The sequence below is a fragment of the Pelodiscus sinensis genome, chromosome 6 (genome assembly GCF_052426305.1).
Source record: "Pelodiscus sinensis isolate ZL-2025 chromosome 6, ASM5242630v1, whole genome shotgun sequence".
NCBI classification, from domain to species: Eukaryota; Metazoa; Chordata; order Testudines; family Trionychidae; genus Pelodiscus; species Pelodiscus sinensis.
In genome coordinates, this window is record NC_143057.1 from 23,229,399 (window position 1) to 23,248,845 (window position 19,447).

The following is a 19,447-nucleotide window of genomic DNA, read 5'->3' on the forward strand; positions in this document are numbered from 1 at the left end:
GTGCCGGATTATCAGATATGCCGGACTATCAGAAGGGGGGGCTATGAGGGGTCTGGAGTGGGGTGGGAGGGGATGCCACCCCAGATCCCTCATAGCCCCCCCCTTACGATAGTCCGGCTCTGCCCCAAGCGTCCCTGATTCAGCTGCTGATGGTCAGTTTCAGCAGCAGCTGAATCGGGGATGCCTGCAATAGTGCAGCTGGGGTGCTGCCGGGTTGATCCCGCAGTGCCGAGGGGCGGCACTACGGCACCAACCCAGCAGCAATCCAGCTGCTCTTGGGGACGCCTGGGGCAGAGCAGCTGGAGTGCTGCCGGGTTGGTCCCGCAGCGCCAAAGGACGGTGCTGCGGGACCAACCCAGCAGGACCCCAGCTGCTCTGCCCCAGGGGTCCCCGATTCAGCCACTGCTGAAACAGATCAGCGGCTGATTCCATACTTTGTATCATTTTTCTGGGGCAGCATTACAGCAGGAGGTCAACGGGAGAAATGCAACCATTGACTTCCCTTACTCCTCATGACTGTGAAGAGTACTGGGTTGACGGAGACGCCCTCAGTGTTCGATTTACACTGCCAGTTGTTCACAGGTCCTTAAATTTCCCTTCCCCCCTCCCCTTGAAAGACACATGTTTTGCGGTAAGTGGCAATGTAAGCGATTGGTCATTAGGAACATTCTCCTGTTAACAACACAAATCCCAGTGGTAGGAGGTGCAAGTATTTTGTTGCCAAAAGTGCTGGCAAACAGCATTTACTCTGACCAACTTTTAAGAGATAGTCATGTTGCTGTGTAGTGTAAACTATACTAAACATAGTTTAATCTTTCTTTGGTTCCGAAGGCATTTCAGGATCTTGCAGTGCATCAGGTTCATCAGTTATCACTGCAGAACCAGAAGGTGTAGGACAGCCTAGGACTGCTTTTTTGAATAAATCCCTGATTTTGGCTTGCTTACTTGGCTTCTGCCTCTTTAGAGTTGCATAACATGCTGGGCAGTATAATAGTCCTGGTTACTAGATTAAAGATTTGTATTGAGAGATCAGAAATGCCAATTAATTGATCTTTCTGCTTAAATTAGTGCCAAATAACAGTTTTATTGTACTATTTTCCCTCATCCTAAGGAAAAGAGCCATGAGTTTTATAAAAATACTGTGAAGGGGGTAAAACACTTCACTTATTGACAATTCTATGCTTATTAAGGTGTTTCAAAGTGATTAATACAAAATGTTGCTATTTGTATTAGGGCACTTGAGTTTTATCAATTTTTCCCCCCTTTTCAACTGCTGACTGTTAGGGGGTGGGAGGCAGGGTTTGTATGTGCTTTTTGGAAACAAAATTGCCATATAATAAAGTATTAGCATGCCCCCGCACATACTTCCACTACACTGCATAGCTAAGGTAGAACCAAGGGTCCCTTTCAAAGTCTGATGTGAGCCATTAAAGTGTTCTTAAGTTATACAATATTCTGTTGTGTGAATTTTTCATGCAGTGCATTTTTCTTTTAACTTGCACATGTGACAAAAGCAGAGAATAAAATTTATAAATCTGTATCCTTCCTTGTGATTTGATTAATTTGTTTACCCTTCCTTTAATCACTTGCTTTGTGTAAATGCCAATTTCTATTGAAAGCGACTTGTTAATTGGAAGATTCTGTTATCCTTGCTGTTGTAATTAAATTAATCATAATCTACTTCATTGTCCTTTTCTTCTGCTAATGTTCTGAGTTACTGCTTTAGTCATGAAATCTCATCTCATTTTAAAATATGTTGCAATTACAGACTTTAAAAGAAGACAAACATGTTGTAAAATGTTTAACATTTTTAATAGGCAGAGTAAAGAGGAAAACAAGAAACCAGAAGTCAAGAAGATGGAGAAGAAGCGAGGTTAGTGTAAAGAAGCTATGCAGAATATTTTAACCTCTTTATTTTTAAATAAATCTATAAACTGAAACTTCACTAGTGGGGGGTTTCTGGATCAAAACTATACAAGATATTTGGGCTGCAATTCTGCTTCTTGCAAGTACTTTAAACTGTGTGTTTTTGTTCCCTCCTCCCCCCTTTTTAACCTCCCATGTGCTTCTTTGCCTTCAGCAATGCAAACAAAATCAATCTCCAGTACTCCCAGTTTATCCACTGTCATCCCATTTTTAAAGCTGTTCATTTGGATAACAAGAAGCAATATCTTTCTCCATCTCTCAGGAAAAATTTCTCATTTTCTGCACCTTGAACATGGCTACTCAGGAAGTTACAGTGCTCTATTGTTTTTTCTCTTCTGCCCCATCAGAAGAGAGCAGTTGAAGAGGTGTTTCAGTCTTTAAGACTCTCAGGAGCCCTATCACAACTATTCAGACCTGTTCTGCCAAGGGAAGGACTCAGGCTCTGCATAGCTTACTGGAACCTCCACATCCTTGCGCACTAAGCCAGATTACTCTACGGACATCTTTGCAAGGGTATATCATTAGAGTTGACTGTCCTTACAAAAAAAAGGGGGGGGAATTTTGAGGGGCAGTCAATATCTCTCCCCCCACCACCACCTTATTAAAATTTCTTAATATTTGCCATATCCTGATTTAAGATTGGAGAAAAGCTCAGAATCCATAAGGGAATCCCAGTTGCTTTATTTCCTTTCTGGAATTGGTCCGCTCTACTTCTACTCCCATGAAAAGTCTTCGGATGCTTCTACAATAGCCCCATCATGATCCTTAATACAGATGAATGAGGTTTTACTGTTTAAAGTTTTGTTTTTAACAAAACTAACATAGGTGTTTCAAGACTACTTAGCAGGTATTCGGTTGAGTGTGGTGAAGCTGCAGAGACTAAGACAAATCTGAGATTCCTCCAGTATTTTATAGGAAACTGTTTTAAGATAAGTGTGTATATGTAGTCATGTGTTTATATATACAAAGAATGTGGGCCGTCTTTACAAGAAGGGGGACTCTTTCCTGGGCAACAGTGACTGCGAGAGAGATTTGGGGGTCATAGTAGATAATCTGCTGACCATTAGCTCAAAATCAGTGCTGTGGCCAGACAGTCTAATATAATTCAACTTTTGCAAACATAATCAGGGGAATCTCAAGTAGAAGTAGAAAGGTTATTTTATTTCTGTGTTTGGCACTGGTGTGACTGATATTGGAACAGTAGATCAAGTTGTGGGGTCCGCAATTTAGAAAGATGTTGATAAATTGGACAGAAAAGAACTACAAGGATGATTGAAGGATTAGAAAACATACCTTACAGTGATAGACTCAAAGAGCTCACTCTATTTAGCTTAACAAAGAGAAGGTTAAAGGGATACCTTGATTAGTCTATAAATACTTACATGGGGAACAAATATTTAATAATGGGATTTTCAATTTAGCAGAGAAAGGTATAGCATGAGTCCAGTCAGGAAGTTGAGGAAAGATAATATAGAATAGAAATAAAGTATAAATTTTTAATGAATAAGGATAACAACAAACTCTTGTAACAGCTTGCCAACGGTAGTATTGGATTCTCCATCACTAGCAATTTTTTATATCACAGTTAGTTATTTTTCTAAAATCGATGATCAAGAAATTATTTTTTGCAAGTTCCATGGCCTGTGATGTACAGAACATCAGACCAGATGATCACAATAGCTCCTTCTGGCCTTGTAATCAATGAATTGAGGAGAGTTGGGAATCCTAGAAAAGAACAAATATTCCATTTGTCTGTATTCTATCCAAAAAGCCATTTATTAACCAATAAAAGTACAGATTATAGTTCAGTGCGTATGAATAGTCAAACAATCACCCTTTTTTTTTTTTTTTACTCTATCAATAAATTCATCATAACAAAGCACATGCATTGACTGCTTGCCAACCATCTTATTTGAACTATTAAGTAACAGGTTACTCCTAAGTTTTTAGACACACTTCCACTTGCAAGATACCTACTTTACTCCATTCTGTTGGGTCCTAGGCTCCTTATCTAAAGGCTGTTTCAATTACTCTTGCTCATGATCTAAACTATTTTCCTCCGTTTAACAATCATATTGCATTTCCAAATTGACAACTGGACTTTATTGTAATGTGTAGCCTTTGCTGCTGCAGAGGACATTGCGTAGTTTACCAAATATTGTCCATTTTTTAAAATAATTGTCATAATACATTACACGCTATAATGGCTGTGATTAATATAAAAGCGACGAGGAGTCCTGTGGCACCTTATAGACTAACTGAAGTGTAGGAGCATAAGCTTTCGTGGGCAAAGACCCACTTCGTCAGATGCATGTTAGTCTATAAGGTGCCACAGGACTCCTCGTCGCTTTTGCAGATTCAGAGGCTACCCCTCTGATACTTGTGATTAATATAGAGTATCATAGATCTGGAAGAGACTTCAGGAGGTCATCAAGTGCAGCCCCCTGCCCAAAGCAGGACCAACCCCAACTAAATCAACCCAGCCAGAGGTTTGTCAAGCCGAGACTTAAAAACCTCTAGGGATGGAGATTCCACCACCTCCCTAGGTAACGCATTCTAGTGTTTCACCACCCTCCTAGTGAAATAATTTTTCTTAATATCCAACCTAAACATCCCCCACTGTAATTGGAGACCATTGCTCCTTGTTCTGCCATCTGTCACTACTGAGAACAGCCTTTCTCCATCCTCTTTGGAACCTCCCTTCAGGAAGTTGAAGGTGCTATCAAATCCCCCATCACTCTTCTTTTCTGCAGACTAAACAAACCTAAATCCCTCAGCCTCTCCTCAAGGGTCATGTATTCCAGCCCCCTAATTATTTTGGTTGCCCTCTGCTGGACCCTCTACAATGCATCCACATCCTTTCTATAGTGGGAGGCCCAGAACTGGACGCAATACTCCAGATGTGGCCTCACCAGAGCCGAATAAAGGGGAATAATCACTTCTCTAGATCTACTGGCAATGCTTTATGGTTAGCTATTATGAGTACTTTCTGGTTAGCTGATATGTCTGCTTATCCATACATTTTTCTTCAGTCAGCAACTCCTGGTTTATAGAAATCTTATTCTGCATTAAGATTTCTTAAATTTATTCACTACAGCATTCAAATATAATTATTTTTAATCTTTAGAAACATCAATGGATTCTCGGCTTCAAAGGATACATGCAGAAATTAAAAATTCACTCAAAATTGACAATCTTGTAAGTATATTGTGTTAACAGGTGTATATGTACAATGTTTTGGAATGCTCTGAAAATTTGTTTGCATTTAAAGGTATGCTAAGATTAATACTTTCAAACTGTATTCCAAAATTCTAACTTTTCATCATTGTATGTAAATTCTTAAAATATGCACTTGAATAATCTGTCGAGTTCTAGTCTACTTTCTGGAACTGGTGCACACTGAAATTTGGACATGATAATGCTTTGAAATTTGGTTTGCACAAGAATGCAAGGGGATGTTTAAATCCTACTGTCCACTAACTTTCAAGTTCAAAAATCATAAAACAGATTGGGGAAGGGGGTAGAAACCATAACAAACATTTAAGCTAATATTGCTACTGGGGTTGGGTGTCTACAGACTTTGCTCAAGTTGTTGGAAGCCCATGACTGCCTGAGATCCTCATTAATGCTGCATCAGGTGCTTAGGCAAAGTCCACTTGAGAGACAGGTGATCCATTTGTTGCAATATGGAAACCAGAATGAAAATGCTGAAGAAAGAGTGCCTTTGTTACCTCCTGATAGAAGTGATACTTAAACTGCAATCAAAATCCACCTAGATCATCCAAGAGAAGTTTTTTCACAACTCCTTTCCAGAGCACTCCCCTAGCTCCATCTATACATAAGAGCCACATAAGGTCCCCATCACCAGGACTTGTCAGAAACAAAAATAAGATGGCATCAGGTTCTTCAAAGATTGGAATTCCTTCAGAGAAGGTTGGTCCAGTACCGATGGTTGAGTACTGACTCTCTTCTCTGGTATTGGATTATATAGTGGGTCCTGAGCCATTGACTCTGGTGCCATTGACTCTGGGCCATTGAAATGTGTTCTTTTGGCAACAGATCAGTCATCACAGTAGGATAACCACCCACGTCAGTACCAATGATGCCTGAGGCTTATGACAAAAAGGAACGGACTATGTTTGTCATCACCACTGTTGCGATTACTTTAGCTTGAGTATTGTCAGCTGGTGTGAGTGCACATGAAAATATCTGCACCAGAACTCTCTTTGACCATTGGCTGCAAGACAGATACTAATCACTTGAGCCTCATCAGTTCTAGTACCAGTTCCTCTATGGTTCATGTTACCATGGCTAGGAAGCCATCCATGCTGTTTCCAGCATTGCATACATGACATAGGTCTGAAATCACTTGAGCAGAATGGCAGTTTCTTTTGGCATTCAGGACGGGGCTAGTGAAGGAAAACATCCACAAGCTGACTGACATTTTACATCTCACCATGGTGTGAAAGGTATGCCTCCCTGTAAATGATAGTTACACAGCTCTGTAACCGATACCTTCTTCCATCCCACCTCTGGGCAAATGAATGGAACATAAATATCAGGTTCTGTCACAGCCATTTGAGCAGTTTTATTTAAATCCTAAACTCACGAGTAGTGGTTGTGGTGAACGAAAGGAGTCATCAAGGCTGGGCTAAAACTTCTGCTAAAGAAAGTGATGCCAATAATCTTGGCCTTTTTGGTAGAAAGATTTATCCTGTGGTGAATTTACAACCCCATATTGCCAATCTCCAGCCACTGCTGTCAAGATGCAAGTATTCTAACAGGAAGATACAGTATTTGCTAAACAACTGACAGAAGATTATGGGAAAACTTCTCTCAGCCTAAACATCGACATTGCAATTTAACAGCCACTTAGTCTGAGCCAGCTGATATGGACCCACTGCAAGTTTTTAATTGCAATGTAGACATATCCAGTATGATTCCTCTCACCAGCTGCACCTCAAAATGCTACTTGCATGGCTCTCAGATCAGTATATTTCACATACATTCATCACTTGAACAAGTGTGTTTGCATCTGGAAAGGGGTTTTGTCATCTCTGAGCTGGTGACAGAATATGTGGGGCGTTTCCTTTTCTCCTCGCTGCTTCCTCCAGGAGTGTCCCTGTGGGTGCTCCACCTTAGGAGTCAGAGGCACTGCTGCACCTCGAGTAGGTAGCAGTCCCCTCGGTGAGCTGCACACAAAGAGCAGCCAGCAAGCATCTGTGTGGCTACTCTGCATGCGCAGCTAACTGTAATTTGTTAGATGAGACTGTGTTGTTGTAGCTATTTTTAGTTGTTAGTTATAGTGTTAAGTTTGTTCTAGTTAGTTTTTTAAAACTCTTCCTTGCTTAGTTTTGGGCCTTTTTCCCTCTGGCCGTTGGTTTTTCATGGGATGCATGATTCCCGAGGTTTCAAATGCTGCCTGTCCTGCAGGCTTTCCATACCAGTTTTGGACAGCCACTGGCAGTGCTTCCGGTGCGTAGGACAGGCACACTCCACAAGTCAGTGTGAGCAGCTGTACCCTCATTCTGTTCAGGAGAAGCCAAGAGATGGGCTGAGCTGTACCCATGATGCCATTAGGAAAACTCTTCAGCACAAGTATGCTGGACACACACACAATCTATAGTTGTAATGGACATATAAGAACATAAGAATGGCCGTACTGGGTCAGACCAAAGGTCCTTCTAGCCCAGTATCCTGTCTGCCGACAGTGGCCAGCACCAGGTGCCCCAGAGAGGGTAGACCGAAGACAATGATCAAGAGATTTGTCTCCTGCCATCTCTCTCCAGCCTCTGACAGAGGCCAAGGACACCATTTTATCCCCTGGCTAATAGCCTTTTATGGACCTAACCTCCATGAAATAATCTAGCTTCTCTTTAAACTCTGTTATAGTCCTAGCCTTCACAGCCTCCTCTGGCAAGGAGTTCCACAGATTGACTACACGCTGTGTGAAGAACTTTCTTTTATTAATTTTAAACCTGCTGCCCATTAATTTCATTTGGTGTCCTCTAGTTCTTCTATTTAGGAAACTAATAAATAACTTTTCTTTATCAGCCCTCTCCACACCACTCATGATTTTATAGACCTCTATCATATCCCCCCTCAGTCTCCTCTTTTCTAAACTGAAAAGTCCCAGTCGCTTTAACCTCTCCTCATATGGGACCCGTTCCAGACCCCTACGTCTCAAAAGATGTAACAAATCTCAAAGAACGACTGTTACAAGAAGGTAACTATTTTTAATTGCAGTTGAGAATTAATAATTCACTGATGCTAGGTTTATAAAAATATTTCCAGTTTAAATCTTCAGTTTATTTTGCAGATCATTGACTAGATGCTAAATCAGTAAAAAGACTCAACATCTTCAGTGACTTTTTTTTATTAATGAGTTAAACATGAACTGGCTTATTTCTTACCTTATTTTTTGTGGCAGTGTGCTCATCGGGGCAAAGGAAGCTGATTGCAGAATAAGAAGAATATTTTAACTGATCATGTTTATTGTTAAGCAAATATGGGGAAATATAGTGCATTGTACAGAGACCATAGTCCTAATTTTTTTCCTCACATATAGAGCTAGACAGTAGTTTTGATAAATAGATTATTTGCCAAAAAATACAGTTTTAGCTGACCCCAAACTATTAGCAAATTTGATGTGAATTTCTGAATACTTTTGGCATACTGTGTCTGAGAGGAACTTAGGTGCTGGTCACAAAATGGCTAGAGAATGTGGTGGTCACCTATGTATCAGGAGAGTGCCTGAGCCCATGGGCTATTCTAGTATAGCTTTTTTTAATCTATCATATTAAAACTATTTGATAGTATAGTTTATTAGATCAGAAACATGGACGAGTGTTCCTCCTTAAATGCGAGTACCCTAACCGCCAGGCTATAAAGTCATTCTTTTTCTTCTTTTCCTCCCTCTCTTGCTCCAATGTAGGGATGTAAGCAACTAGTTAACTATCCTCAAAAGCTCATTGACTAGTCGACTAGTCCCTCAGTCACTTCTCTTCCCCCCTTTCACTCCCCCCGATGGCTCTATCAGAGGCAGCAAGGGTAGGGAGCAGGAGCTGGTGCTGGGGGAAGCAGGCTTAAAAGCTGGCTCCCCCCAGCACTGTCTCCGTGGGGGGCACGGAATTAGTGGGGACCGAGCATGAGCCAGGAATCAGCTGATTCCTGGCTCCTGCCCAGTCCCAGGTGCTGCACCTCTGCTTTTTAAATGTATTAAGAGCCTGTCGGTTCTTAATACACTTAAATCAGAAGCGCAGCGGGGGCAGGACCTGGCACAAGCAGCCACAGCTGATTCCTGGCTCACTCCAGGTCCCCTGCTGTGCTCCAGCCTTTTGATATTTAAAGCTGAGGCGCAGCGGGGGGGGGGGACCCAGCATGAACTGGGAATCGGCTGTCCCAGTTGCGCCAGGTCCCCCCTGCTGTGCTTCAGCTTTTTAAATGTATTAAGAGCCTGCCAACTCTTAACCCTGCTGTGGCTCTGCCTTTTAAATGTATTAACTCCCAGGGCTGGGAGCTGACCCTGCTGTCCCAGCAGGGAGGGTAACCTGGAGGCCTGGCTCTCTTGCTGAAGCTCTCAGCCCAGCCCTGACTTGGTGGGTGCAGGGAGAGCCCGGCACATGAAGCGCAGCAGGGAGTCCTTCTCCCTGGCTGAGCCCAGCACATACCAGACTCTTGCCGCCTGCCAGCAACGACCATGTGGCTGCAGCTGGGTTGTCTGGTGCTGTGCAGCTGGCTTCTGGCTCCATCCTAGGTTAGTAGTGTCCTTCCATCTTGGGGAGGGGGAGCTGAACCCCAATCCCCAGGGCAGGAGCTGTGTGTCTGCCACAGATACCTGATATGGGAGCCAGGAAAATCCATCGATTAGTTGATTAAACTAGATTTAACATCTCTACTCCAATGAATATGTAAGTCAGTGTTTCTTAAACTTTTTAAGACGAAAGAACAAACAATTTTTTTTTATAAGGAACACCAAGGATTTTTTTTGTTGGGGGGGAAGTTAGAGGGAAAAACCACCTGCCCCTTTAAGGGCAGCCATTTTTTATTCTGTTCTCTGTGGCACACCTCCGACTGCCTCACGGAACACCGGTGTGCCAAGGAACAGAGTTTAAGAAACACTGATTTAAGTCATTCATAATGGAATGGCTTCAGTACAGAAGAGAGCGACACCCTCCAAAACTAATCTGTATCCCTAATAGATTTTAATAATCAAGACTTAACTAATGGTATGTGTGTATACACACACTGCTTTTTTTGTTTTAAAAAAATGGTGCTGGTACTCTGCGGCAAACTTGTTGAGCCAAAAAAACAAACTTCGCTGGGGGCTGAAATGCTGTCTCAGCCCCTTTAAGAGCCAGAGCACTGCGCTGGGAGCTGAAAAAAAAAACATGCCGCGCGTCCCAAGCAGGCTTTCGTCAGGAGCCAACCCAAGCCGCCCCAGGAAAACAGGTGCTGGTACACGTGGGGGAAATCCCATTCCTTTTCTGTGGGCTGGGAAAATAAGTGACTACGCCGTTCTGGGCCGTACCATCATGAAAAAAGCACTGTGTGTGTGTGTGTGTGTGTGTGTGTGTGTGTGTGTGTGTGTGTGTATGTGTATTTATATTCTAGTATTGCTTATAATCTTGATTTCTGATATTACTGCTTCAGACAAAAAAAGTTAAAGATGAGTTCAAGTTGAGATTTGAAACTGGCTTCTTGTTTAACAGGATGTGAATAGATGTATTGAGGCTCTAGATGAGCTTTCTTCACTTCAGGTCACAATGCAACAAGCTCAGAAGCACACAGAGATGATCTTGACGCTAAAGAAAGTAAGATTTGAAACTTCTTCCTAAACAGTATAATATACATCTTTAGCCTAACAGTATAATGTACTAGCTGTTCTTGAGTTATCATTTAAGCTGTTTTAATTCATTGGACCTTATGAAAGTTGCTGTTTTCTTTCTTTAGAAGTCTGAATATAGTTAGCAGATTAAGCACCATAATAGCACTTTGTTTAATGTGAAAGGGGAGCAGATATCTGTTTAAAAAAAAAAAACATAGACTATGTACAAGTATGTTAATCTCTCACATGTGTATCTTCAGATACGGAAGTTCAAAGTTAGCCAGGTTATCATGGAGAAATCCACTATGCTGTACAACAAGTTCAAGACCATGTTTCTGGTTGGGGAAGGAGATTCTGTCCTCTCACAAGTGCTGAATAAATCACTCGCTGAGCAAAAACAGCATGAAGAAGCAAATAAAACTAAAGAACAGTGGAAGAAAGGACAAAACAAGAAAATGGAAAAAGAAAAAGAGCAAACAGGTATGTGGTGGTATCCCCAAGCTTCCTTTGGACAGCTTAACTGCATTTCCCCAGTTCATTTCCTTTCATTAACTCTTTTATTAATCAGGACCCACATTAAGAGTTCCATTATCCCAAGACTGACGACAGACTGACATTTACTCTTTTTAAATTTTGGCACATAAGATTTCTTCTAATACTTTAGAACTTCCCTCGTACGCCAAGACTTACTGAAAGTCTACAGCATCAGTCCCTAAGCTAGCACATCAGAAATCTTGGATGTAGGTACCTGCACCTGCTGAATTAAAAATGTCTAGCTTTTATAGCTACTGCTTAATGTCCTTCTAAGTTACTAGCGAAATGGAAAGTAATATAACTACATCATCTGGCTCTTTCCCAAATACAGAACAGAAATACTTATTGCACAGTTCTACTACTTTGCATTATGGACAATTCTGCCATTTTCATCTTACTAACTGGCCAATGTTATTGTTAGAATTTTTTTTATTCCTAATGTATTTGAAATAGTCCTTATTTTCTTTAACTCTGCTGGCCGTAGATTGATATTATTTATTTTCTACAATTCCTAATTTCTGATTTATGTTAATTACTACTGATTTCCCCTTTCTTCTGTGGGAGCTAATGGGGATTTGCATGAAAATTTGCTTTCACTTTGTAAACCAGGCAGGTTTTAAACTTCCTTCTTGAAACTTCCTCAGGTTTTAGAGGAGCAGCCATCCTTTTTCTTCCTGCTATTGATAGCTATTTTTGAGTATGTAGTAAATGTTCTTAAACGGTTCCCAGTTATTATTTGCTTGTTACCATATACATTTTTGTTGTGTCAACTAATTTGTTTCATAATTGTTTTAAGCTTTGAGACTTTGGCCATTTTAAAACACTAATTAAATGTAGTACTCTATTTTATTCTGGGTGTACATAAACAAGTATGATCAAGTCATGATTGCTTATCCCTAAGCCACCATACATTTTTAGCTGTGAACAGTCCTTTCTTTATCCCTCAAAATGAGACGTAATACAGGATTCTCCCATGTTGGACTCAGTACATTCTTATTAGGAAACTACCATATATAATACCTCGAAATTCTGCGTGTGTTTGTGTGGGCAGCATGAGACCTTAAGCACGTATCACTCAGCTTGAAGTCCCCCGTGATATAACACAGCTTATTTTCCTACATTTTATAGATAGGTGCTTAAAGAGAGAGCCAGTCACCCTAATCTATACCAGATACCAGCTAAGACCCTATCATGTGCTTTGTCTGTTAGAACATTGATCAATAAGCATTCAAGATCATTCCCTTCAGAGTTACCAGTGACTCAGCACATGCCATTTATGACACTGTCCGTTCTCTCCCCTTCTTCCGCCAGTGGCTTAAGTTTTAACATTGCCCTCATGTAACTCTTCTTCTGTCTCTTCTCACCTATACCAATTTCAATAATACCAACTAGACTGATACTGCCCATTGAGATAAAACCTTTGAAACTAATGTCCTCTCCTTAGGAGCTACTTTCAATACCTTTTGATCCAGTTATAGGAGATCCTTAACATTTTTACTGTTTAGACTACCAATCCTAATAATAAACACCAAAAACAGTATTTGGTTTCTTTATCATGCTTATCTTTTCATTTCTGCTTACTCATAATTTCCTGTGTAATACTGGAGCAACAGATAGTTTCAAGGATGACCAGTTCCCAGGCAGTAACTATTTTTTAATATTTGAAATCTCATCAGTAAATCAACTTCACGCTCTTCTTCATTGTACCCTCTCCACATACTTGTGTTTCCTGTAGAAACTGTCCTCCATTTCAAGTGGAGGTGGATCCAACTGAGATGCCAGAGTAAAAATTGTTCTGGTATCTCAATCTGGCCAAAACCAGTAAGAACTGGAAATCTTTTCAAATTGTCCTAATATTTCCAATATAACTTTTGTAAGCCTGTTACTTCTGAATTTAGGGACTCATCCTAACCACCTTGAGTTTTTGTTTGGGAATGTGTGTTGTGAATTACAAGAACAAAAATTACCATGAAATCAGTAGTTTTCAGCAATATTTTGATATGTTTTTGATCTTTTAAATATCCTTTGGAAAATGGGGACTCTTGCTCTATTTATTTAGATATTCAAGGAAGTTTGAGGCTTATTTGGGTATATAAAATTCATCACAATACTAGCTTTTGCTTTTTAGATACTATTTCAGTTCAAGGTTTCAAGACTAAAAATTACAAACTCCCCTAGCCATACGGATATTTGTGTATAGCTGTTTAAACAATTATAAACCTGGGCTTATCAGTAAATACAGACAACTACACAGCACCACGTCCCCCCCTGCTGCCTCTCTATCAGAGGTAGCAAAGGGAGAAGCTGGCTTTTAAGATCCCTGCGCTGCCAGTTCCTGGTTCCCATGGTTCTCTCCCACACCTCTGATAGGCAGTTATGCAGGAAGCAGGCAGAAGACTAGTGCTCAGGGGAGCTAGCTTAAACTAGCCTCCCCCCAAGCACCGGTTCTGCTGAGCCACCTGTCCCCTCCCCCCATGCTGCTGCTTCTGTATCAGAGGCAGCAGTGTAGGCCGGGGTGGGGCGGAGGGGGAGGGGGAGGAGAAGCAGGTGGGATGCCAGCATAGACTTTGTCCATGGGGAGCTCAGGCCTACTGCGGACAGGGGCTGCTGCTGTGGAGCAACCTCTATCTGCAGTGGTCCCGGGCTCACCACAGACAGAGGCTGCTGCATGGGAGACCAGCACAGGCTATGTCCGTGGGGAGCTCAGGCTCCCCTGCGAACCAGGGCTGCTGCCGCCCCACACTGCAGCCTCTGTATAAAGGCAGTAGCATGTCAGGGAGCAGATTTTTAAACAGAAGCAGCAGCACAGGGTGACAAGGGGCTCCCCAGGAGTGGTGCCAGAGCACGTTGGCTGCTGACCCACCTCTCCCCCTTCTCCCCCCCCCCGCCCCGGGGAGTACAGTAAACTTCTGATAATCCGGCACCTTTGGGACCCAGGGGGTGCCGGATTATCAGATATGCCAGACTATTGGAAGGGGAGGTTATAAGGGGTCTGGGATGGGGGGGATGCCACCCCAGACCCCTCATAGCCCCCCCTTCCGATAGTCCGGCTCTGCCCCAGGCATCCCTGATTCAGCCGCTGCTGAAACTGACCAGCAGCGGCTGAATCGGAGACGCCTAGGGGAGAGCAGCTGGAGTGATGCCGGGCTGGTCCAGTAGCGCCGACCCTTGAGGCGGCGAGACCAACCCTGCGGCACCCCAGCTGCTCTACCCCAGGTGTCCCCAAGTCAGCTGCTGCTGAAACTGACCAGCGGCTGATTCCAGGAAGCCCGGGGCAGAGCAGCTCTGCCTCTGGCTTCCTGGAGTCAGCCGCTGGTCAGTTTCAGCAGCGGCTGAATCGGGGACACCTGAGGGGCAGCGCTATGGGACCTACCTGGCAGTGCCCCAGTTGCTCTGCCTCCAGCTTCCCCAATTCAGCCACTGGTCAGTTTTAGCAGCAGCTGAATAGAGGAAGCTGGGGGCAGAGCAGCTCCAATGGTCCGGCTGTCCGGAGCACTTCCGGGTTCCTGATGGTGCCGGACCATCAGGAGTGCCGGACCGTCAGATGCCGGACCATCTGAGTTTTACTGTATTTAGTAACCATGTAATAACTAAAAATTGTTGCAGCTACACAATTTCTAAAATACACAACATCTAACATCCCTAGCTAGCTACAGAAGGATTCTGCGGTAACTTACAGTTTTGCCTTTCACTACTAATGCACTCTGCTGACACTATGCAGTCTTTTTGCTTTGGAACTTCAAAGGTTCAAAAATACTGAATGGAGGGCCTGATGCTCAAGACAGTAACCAGTCACAGCACAATGGAGACAGCACTGAAGAAAAAAGAGAAAGGCACGAAGTCAACACTAAGAAAAAGTGAGGATAATTTTAATCATTGTAACAATGAACTACTTGTTCTTTTGTTTTTTAAAAGTTTTTTTTTTTAAATGAATAATAAAATGGAGCGCTATTGTTAGGTTACTACATTAATTCTATTTTGGGTACTTGACTGATGTTTTACATATCTTTCCCTGAGGATTTCAAATTAAAATGAGAGAATTTCAAAATTAATACTTGTCTCAACATTCAGACTAAAATTCAGAAATTTTCACAGGTGGAAACTGTTTAAATTTGAAGCAAAAGCAGCCCATGTTAAGAGGGAAAATGACATAGAAAATTATGTGAAACTGCTGTATTTCTACCATCAAACTGACAAAATATCTGTTATTCGTGTAACATCCACTGATACATAATCCTATTACACTGCTAATTTTAATTATAAAATCCTCAAAAGATTGTTTATCCAAGCTGTTTTACTGTGAAATGTCAAAATATTGTGGTTTACAGGGGCAGATTTATTAAATATGTTCACAAGTTCAGCTGTTGTGTTCTGATCAAGATGTTTTCTGCTTATTTCTGATCCTTAAGTCTAAATATTTAAAAGGAAAACTTTGTAAAATCACTTAAGCAGAAAATTATGAATAGTTATCACTCCAGCGATATTCCACAATATTATCTGTCAGTATGGTGCCAGTAGACAAGGGTAGTTGTGACAGTATTGTGTGTGCTGGGACAGCAATACATTTGGGGGGGGGGGGGGAGTCGACTGGCTACATCAGGGGTAGCCAACCCATTTAACAGAGTCAAAACAGCGGCGGAAAAAAATGAGAAGAGCCGCACCAGAATTGTCAAGCAAAAACAAAAAAAAATAAAGGAGACTGCCCCTTTAAGAAGCAAGCAAGCTTAGTCTTTTTTGCCATATCAGGTGCCCATGAATGCCCACCATCTTGGGCGCCGTTTTGAATCGCCGACCTGGTGAGCGGGGGCTGTTGAGGGAGGCTCAGGAACAGTGAGCTGCTCTTTGGGGAACGGGGGGGAGCCACTTGTGAACCGCAGGTTGGCCACGCCTGGGCTACATTAGGGGGCCTTAAAAGAGGAAAAGTTTAACATCAGATATTTGCGGAAACTTCAGGGCTTGTCCATATGCTGTATTCTGCTAATGGTGAATGTGCCCTGTGCACTTGAGTTCATATTCTTTGTGTGTTGGGCCACATGCTTGTGTCTTGAGTGTTTCCAATAGAATGCATAAAGGGCAAGACAACCCCAACTGCCTGGCATTTCAATGTCTTTGCCTGTGGCTATGCATTTAAATTTTTATAGATGGGAACCTTTGCTTATTATGCTGCAGTTTCATATGCAAATAATTATAGACCGGTGCTAAGCTAGTTAGTTTGTTTTTCCTTTAGGATTAGAGTTAGAGGTTTTGTTTTTGACAGCTCTTTTTCTTCCTTCAAAAGAAGACTCACTTGTTTGCTTTTGCCTAAAATTTAGCACTAATACTGGGATTGGTCACTATTACTGCATGTAAATCTCCAGGTTTAAAAACTGCACTTTGTGTGAGATTGTAATGTCTCTCAATGATGGACGCTTGCTGAGTCTGAATAAGGGGTTCAATCTGGGATGTCAAGTCAGAAACTTTTGAGCACTTGTCATCTAAAATTTTCTTGTTGGCTCCTCCATGCATTGAGCTAAAGTTCCTGCTCCCAAAGATGCTTGGTAAAATCTCCAAAGCACGGGGAGAAGAGATTTAGGTATCCTACACCAAGGCTGCCTCAAGCCCCAGACAAAAAGGATAGCACAAGGCTTAGAAACAGTATTTCTGTCACCCAGTTAGGTACTGATCACACCTTTGACCAGCTTCCTCAGTATTGACCAGCTTCCTCAGTATTGCATAAAATTCCTAGTAAGTTCTTAGCGTGACATGTCTTATACTGATGTCTACAATACCAGCTGGTACAGTTGCTTCTTACGAGACTACTCATTTTTCTCTTTGGCTCTAAGGGAGGTTTCACTAGCTAATTCCATGAGGTGTAGGTATTCAGGCCAGTATACAGTTGAGTGAGATAAGAAGTGAATCTGTATTGCTATAAATCTAGAAGCAGTAAGAAGGGATGGTGCTTTGATATCCTCCCTTTGGCCTTATTGGACTCTGTGGGGAATGTATCATCCTTGAAGGCCAGTGTTTGCATTTAGGGTTAGATTACCCTTCACCTCACACGAGAGCCTTACAGCCAGTTGACCAGTCTGTTAATAGCTCTGATTAATAGTCACAAGAAAAGGACCATCGTGTCCCAGCTCATTCATCATCTCTGTAGGAAGTGGTTCCTTAATGATCTACCTTAGATAGCTATTCTGTACAGAACCAACGCACTGATAATTCCAGATGAAGTGGTCCAGTAAACAAACACCTACGCGCATTCCTGGACATCTTATGCCTCTCAGTACTAGTATTTCACGCAATGCTCAATAATGAAGGAACTCCTTGCCCGAGGAGGCTGTGAGGGCTAAGACTATAACGGAGTTTAAAGAGAAGCTAGATAATTTCATGGAGGTTAGGTCCATAAAAGGCTATTAGCCAGGGGATATAATTGGTGCCCCTGGCCTCTGTTTGTCAGAGGCTGGAGAAGGATGGCAGGAGACAAATCGCTTGATCATTGTCTTTGGTCCACCCTCTCTGGGGCATCTGGTACTGGCCACTGTCGACAGCCAGTCTACTGGGCTAGATGGACCTTTGGTCTGACCCAGTACGGCCGTTCTTATGTTTTAGAACTGGTGATGTTGTTCTGGCAGCTGCCTTCAACAAAGAACACAACATCGCTCCCAAATGCCTTTATAGGGTTTTGAGGTTTGTTTTTATTCATTCATATACATATATTCGTCCTGTGACCACATCGTCACAATGCTGCTGGCAACCCTGCAGTCTGTCAACTGGTAGATGCAGTCCCACAGTGTGTGTAGGGGGGTCCCATTCATGAGCCCACAGCCAAAGAGCACCCTGAAGGACGCCTCAGATATAGGATGGGATGCACCCCTAACTCATTTACAGACACAAAGCTTTGGTCTCTCACAGAAATGATGTTGCGTATCAGTGTCCAGGAACTCAGGGTGGTCTGGCTGGCTTCCCAGGAGTTCCTCCTCAGCTGAGGGGCAAGTGTGTCTTGTTGACGAGACAACCCCATAGCGATGTTTTATATCGAACGACAGCGTGGTGCATGCGCCTCACCCCTAGGCCAGGAGGCCATTCTGCAGGACTTCTGCATTGCTCCTGACATTCACCTGCAAGCCTTGTACTTTCTGGGCATGCGGAACAACCTTGCAGATTACCTCAGCCAGTCTCTTCAATCCCATGAGTGGTCCCTCAGGGAGGATATGGCTCTCTCCATCTTCAGGAAGTAGGTTTGCCTAAGCAGGAAGTGTTCCTGGTTCTGCTCCTTTCAGGGCCATAGCCAGGGTCTCTCTTGGATTCTTTCCACCTGTTGTGGACAGAGCAGTTCCTGTACACCCTCCCCTGCTCCCAGTACCATTAATACCAAGGGTCGTTCCCAACCTGCTGACACAGGAGTTTGTCCAGTTGCACCACCCAAATCTGGAGCTGCTCTTCCTCACAGCATGGAAGCTTCATGGCTAAACAACCTTGAACTCCAGTGCTCTGACTCAATAAGGGAAATTTTAGTGGGCAGATGCAAGTCCTCTACTAGGGCTACTTGTCTCATCAAATGGAAGAGGTTTTCCCTGTGGTACCTCAATAAAGGTGCTAACCCTCAGCAGGCTGTGGTTCCTCTGCTTTTGGAGTACCTTCTTCACCTCAAACACCAGGGTTTGGCTGTCTCATTCATTAAAGTACATCCAGGGGCTATTTCAGCTTTCTACCCAGGTTTGGGAGTGAAGTCCCTCTTCAGGGATCCTGTGGTGGGTCATTTCCTTAAGAATCTGGACCAACTCTACCTTCAGGTGAAGCAGCCATTACCGCTGTGGGACTTGAATTTGGTGTTATTTTGCCTCATGGCCTTCCCATTCCAAGTCCCTTGCTATCTGCTCTCATACAAAGCGGCCTTATTGGTACCTATGACTTCTGCTACACAGGTATCAGAGCTCCGAGCCCCCAAATACATTTTTATAAGGGTACGGTGCAGCTGAAGCCCCATCCTGCATTCCTGCTTGTGTCGCCTTTCCACTTCAATCAGGATGTCCTTCTCCCCAAAACCACCTGACAGGGTGCATCAAGCTGTGCTATGACTTGGCCAAAGTGCCCGCCCTGCCTATCACAGCACATTCCATTTGAGCGCAAGCCTTATTGGCAGCCTTTCTGCACAAGTGTCAATTCAGGACATCTGTAGGG

General features: G+C 42.9%; 1 protein-coding gene across 3 annotated transcripts in view; it reads left to right on the top strand.

Annotated features, from left to right (window-relative positions):
• The window catches only part of PSIP1 (PC4 and SRSF1 interacting protein 1), a 68,094-nt gene that overhangs the window by 45,293 nt on the left and 3,354 nt on the right, over positions 1 to 19,447 (top strand). For 2 of the 3 annotated variants that reach the window (XM_075931544.2, XM_075931545.2), the window contains 5 exons: positions 1,818 to 1,873; positions 5,054 to 5,124; positions 10,638 to 10,739; positions 11,014 to 11,233; positions 15,009 to 15,144. In XM_075931544.2, the coding sequence (XP_075787659.1) occupies positions 1,818 to 1,873; positions 5,054 to 5,124; positions 10,638 to 10,739; positions 11,014 to 11,233; positions 15,009 to 15,144 (585 nt within the window). The remainder of the gene's footprint in view (positions 1 to 1,817; positions 1,874 to 5,053; positions 5,125 to 10,637; positions 10,740 to 11,013; positions 11,234 to 15,008; positions 15,145 to 19,447) is intronic. The other variant, XM_075931546.2, reaches the window with a different exon arrangement.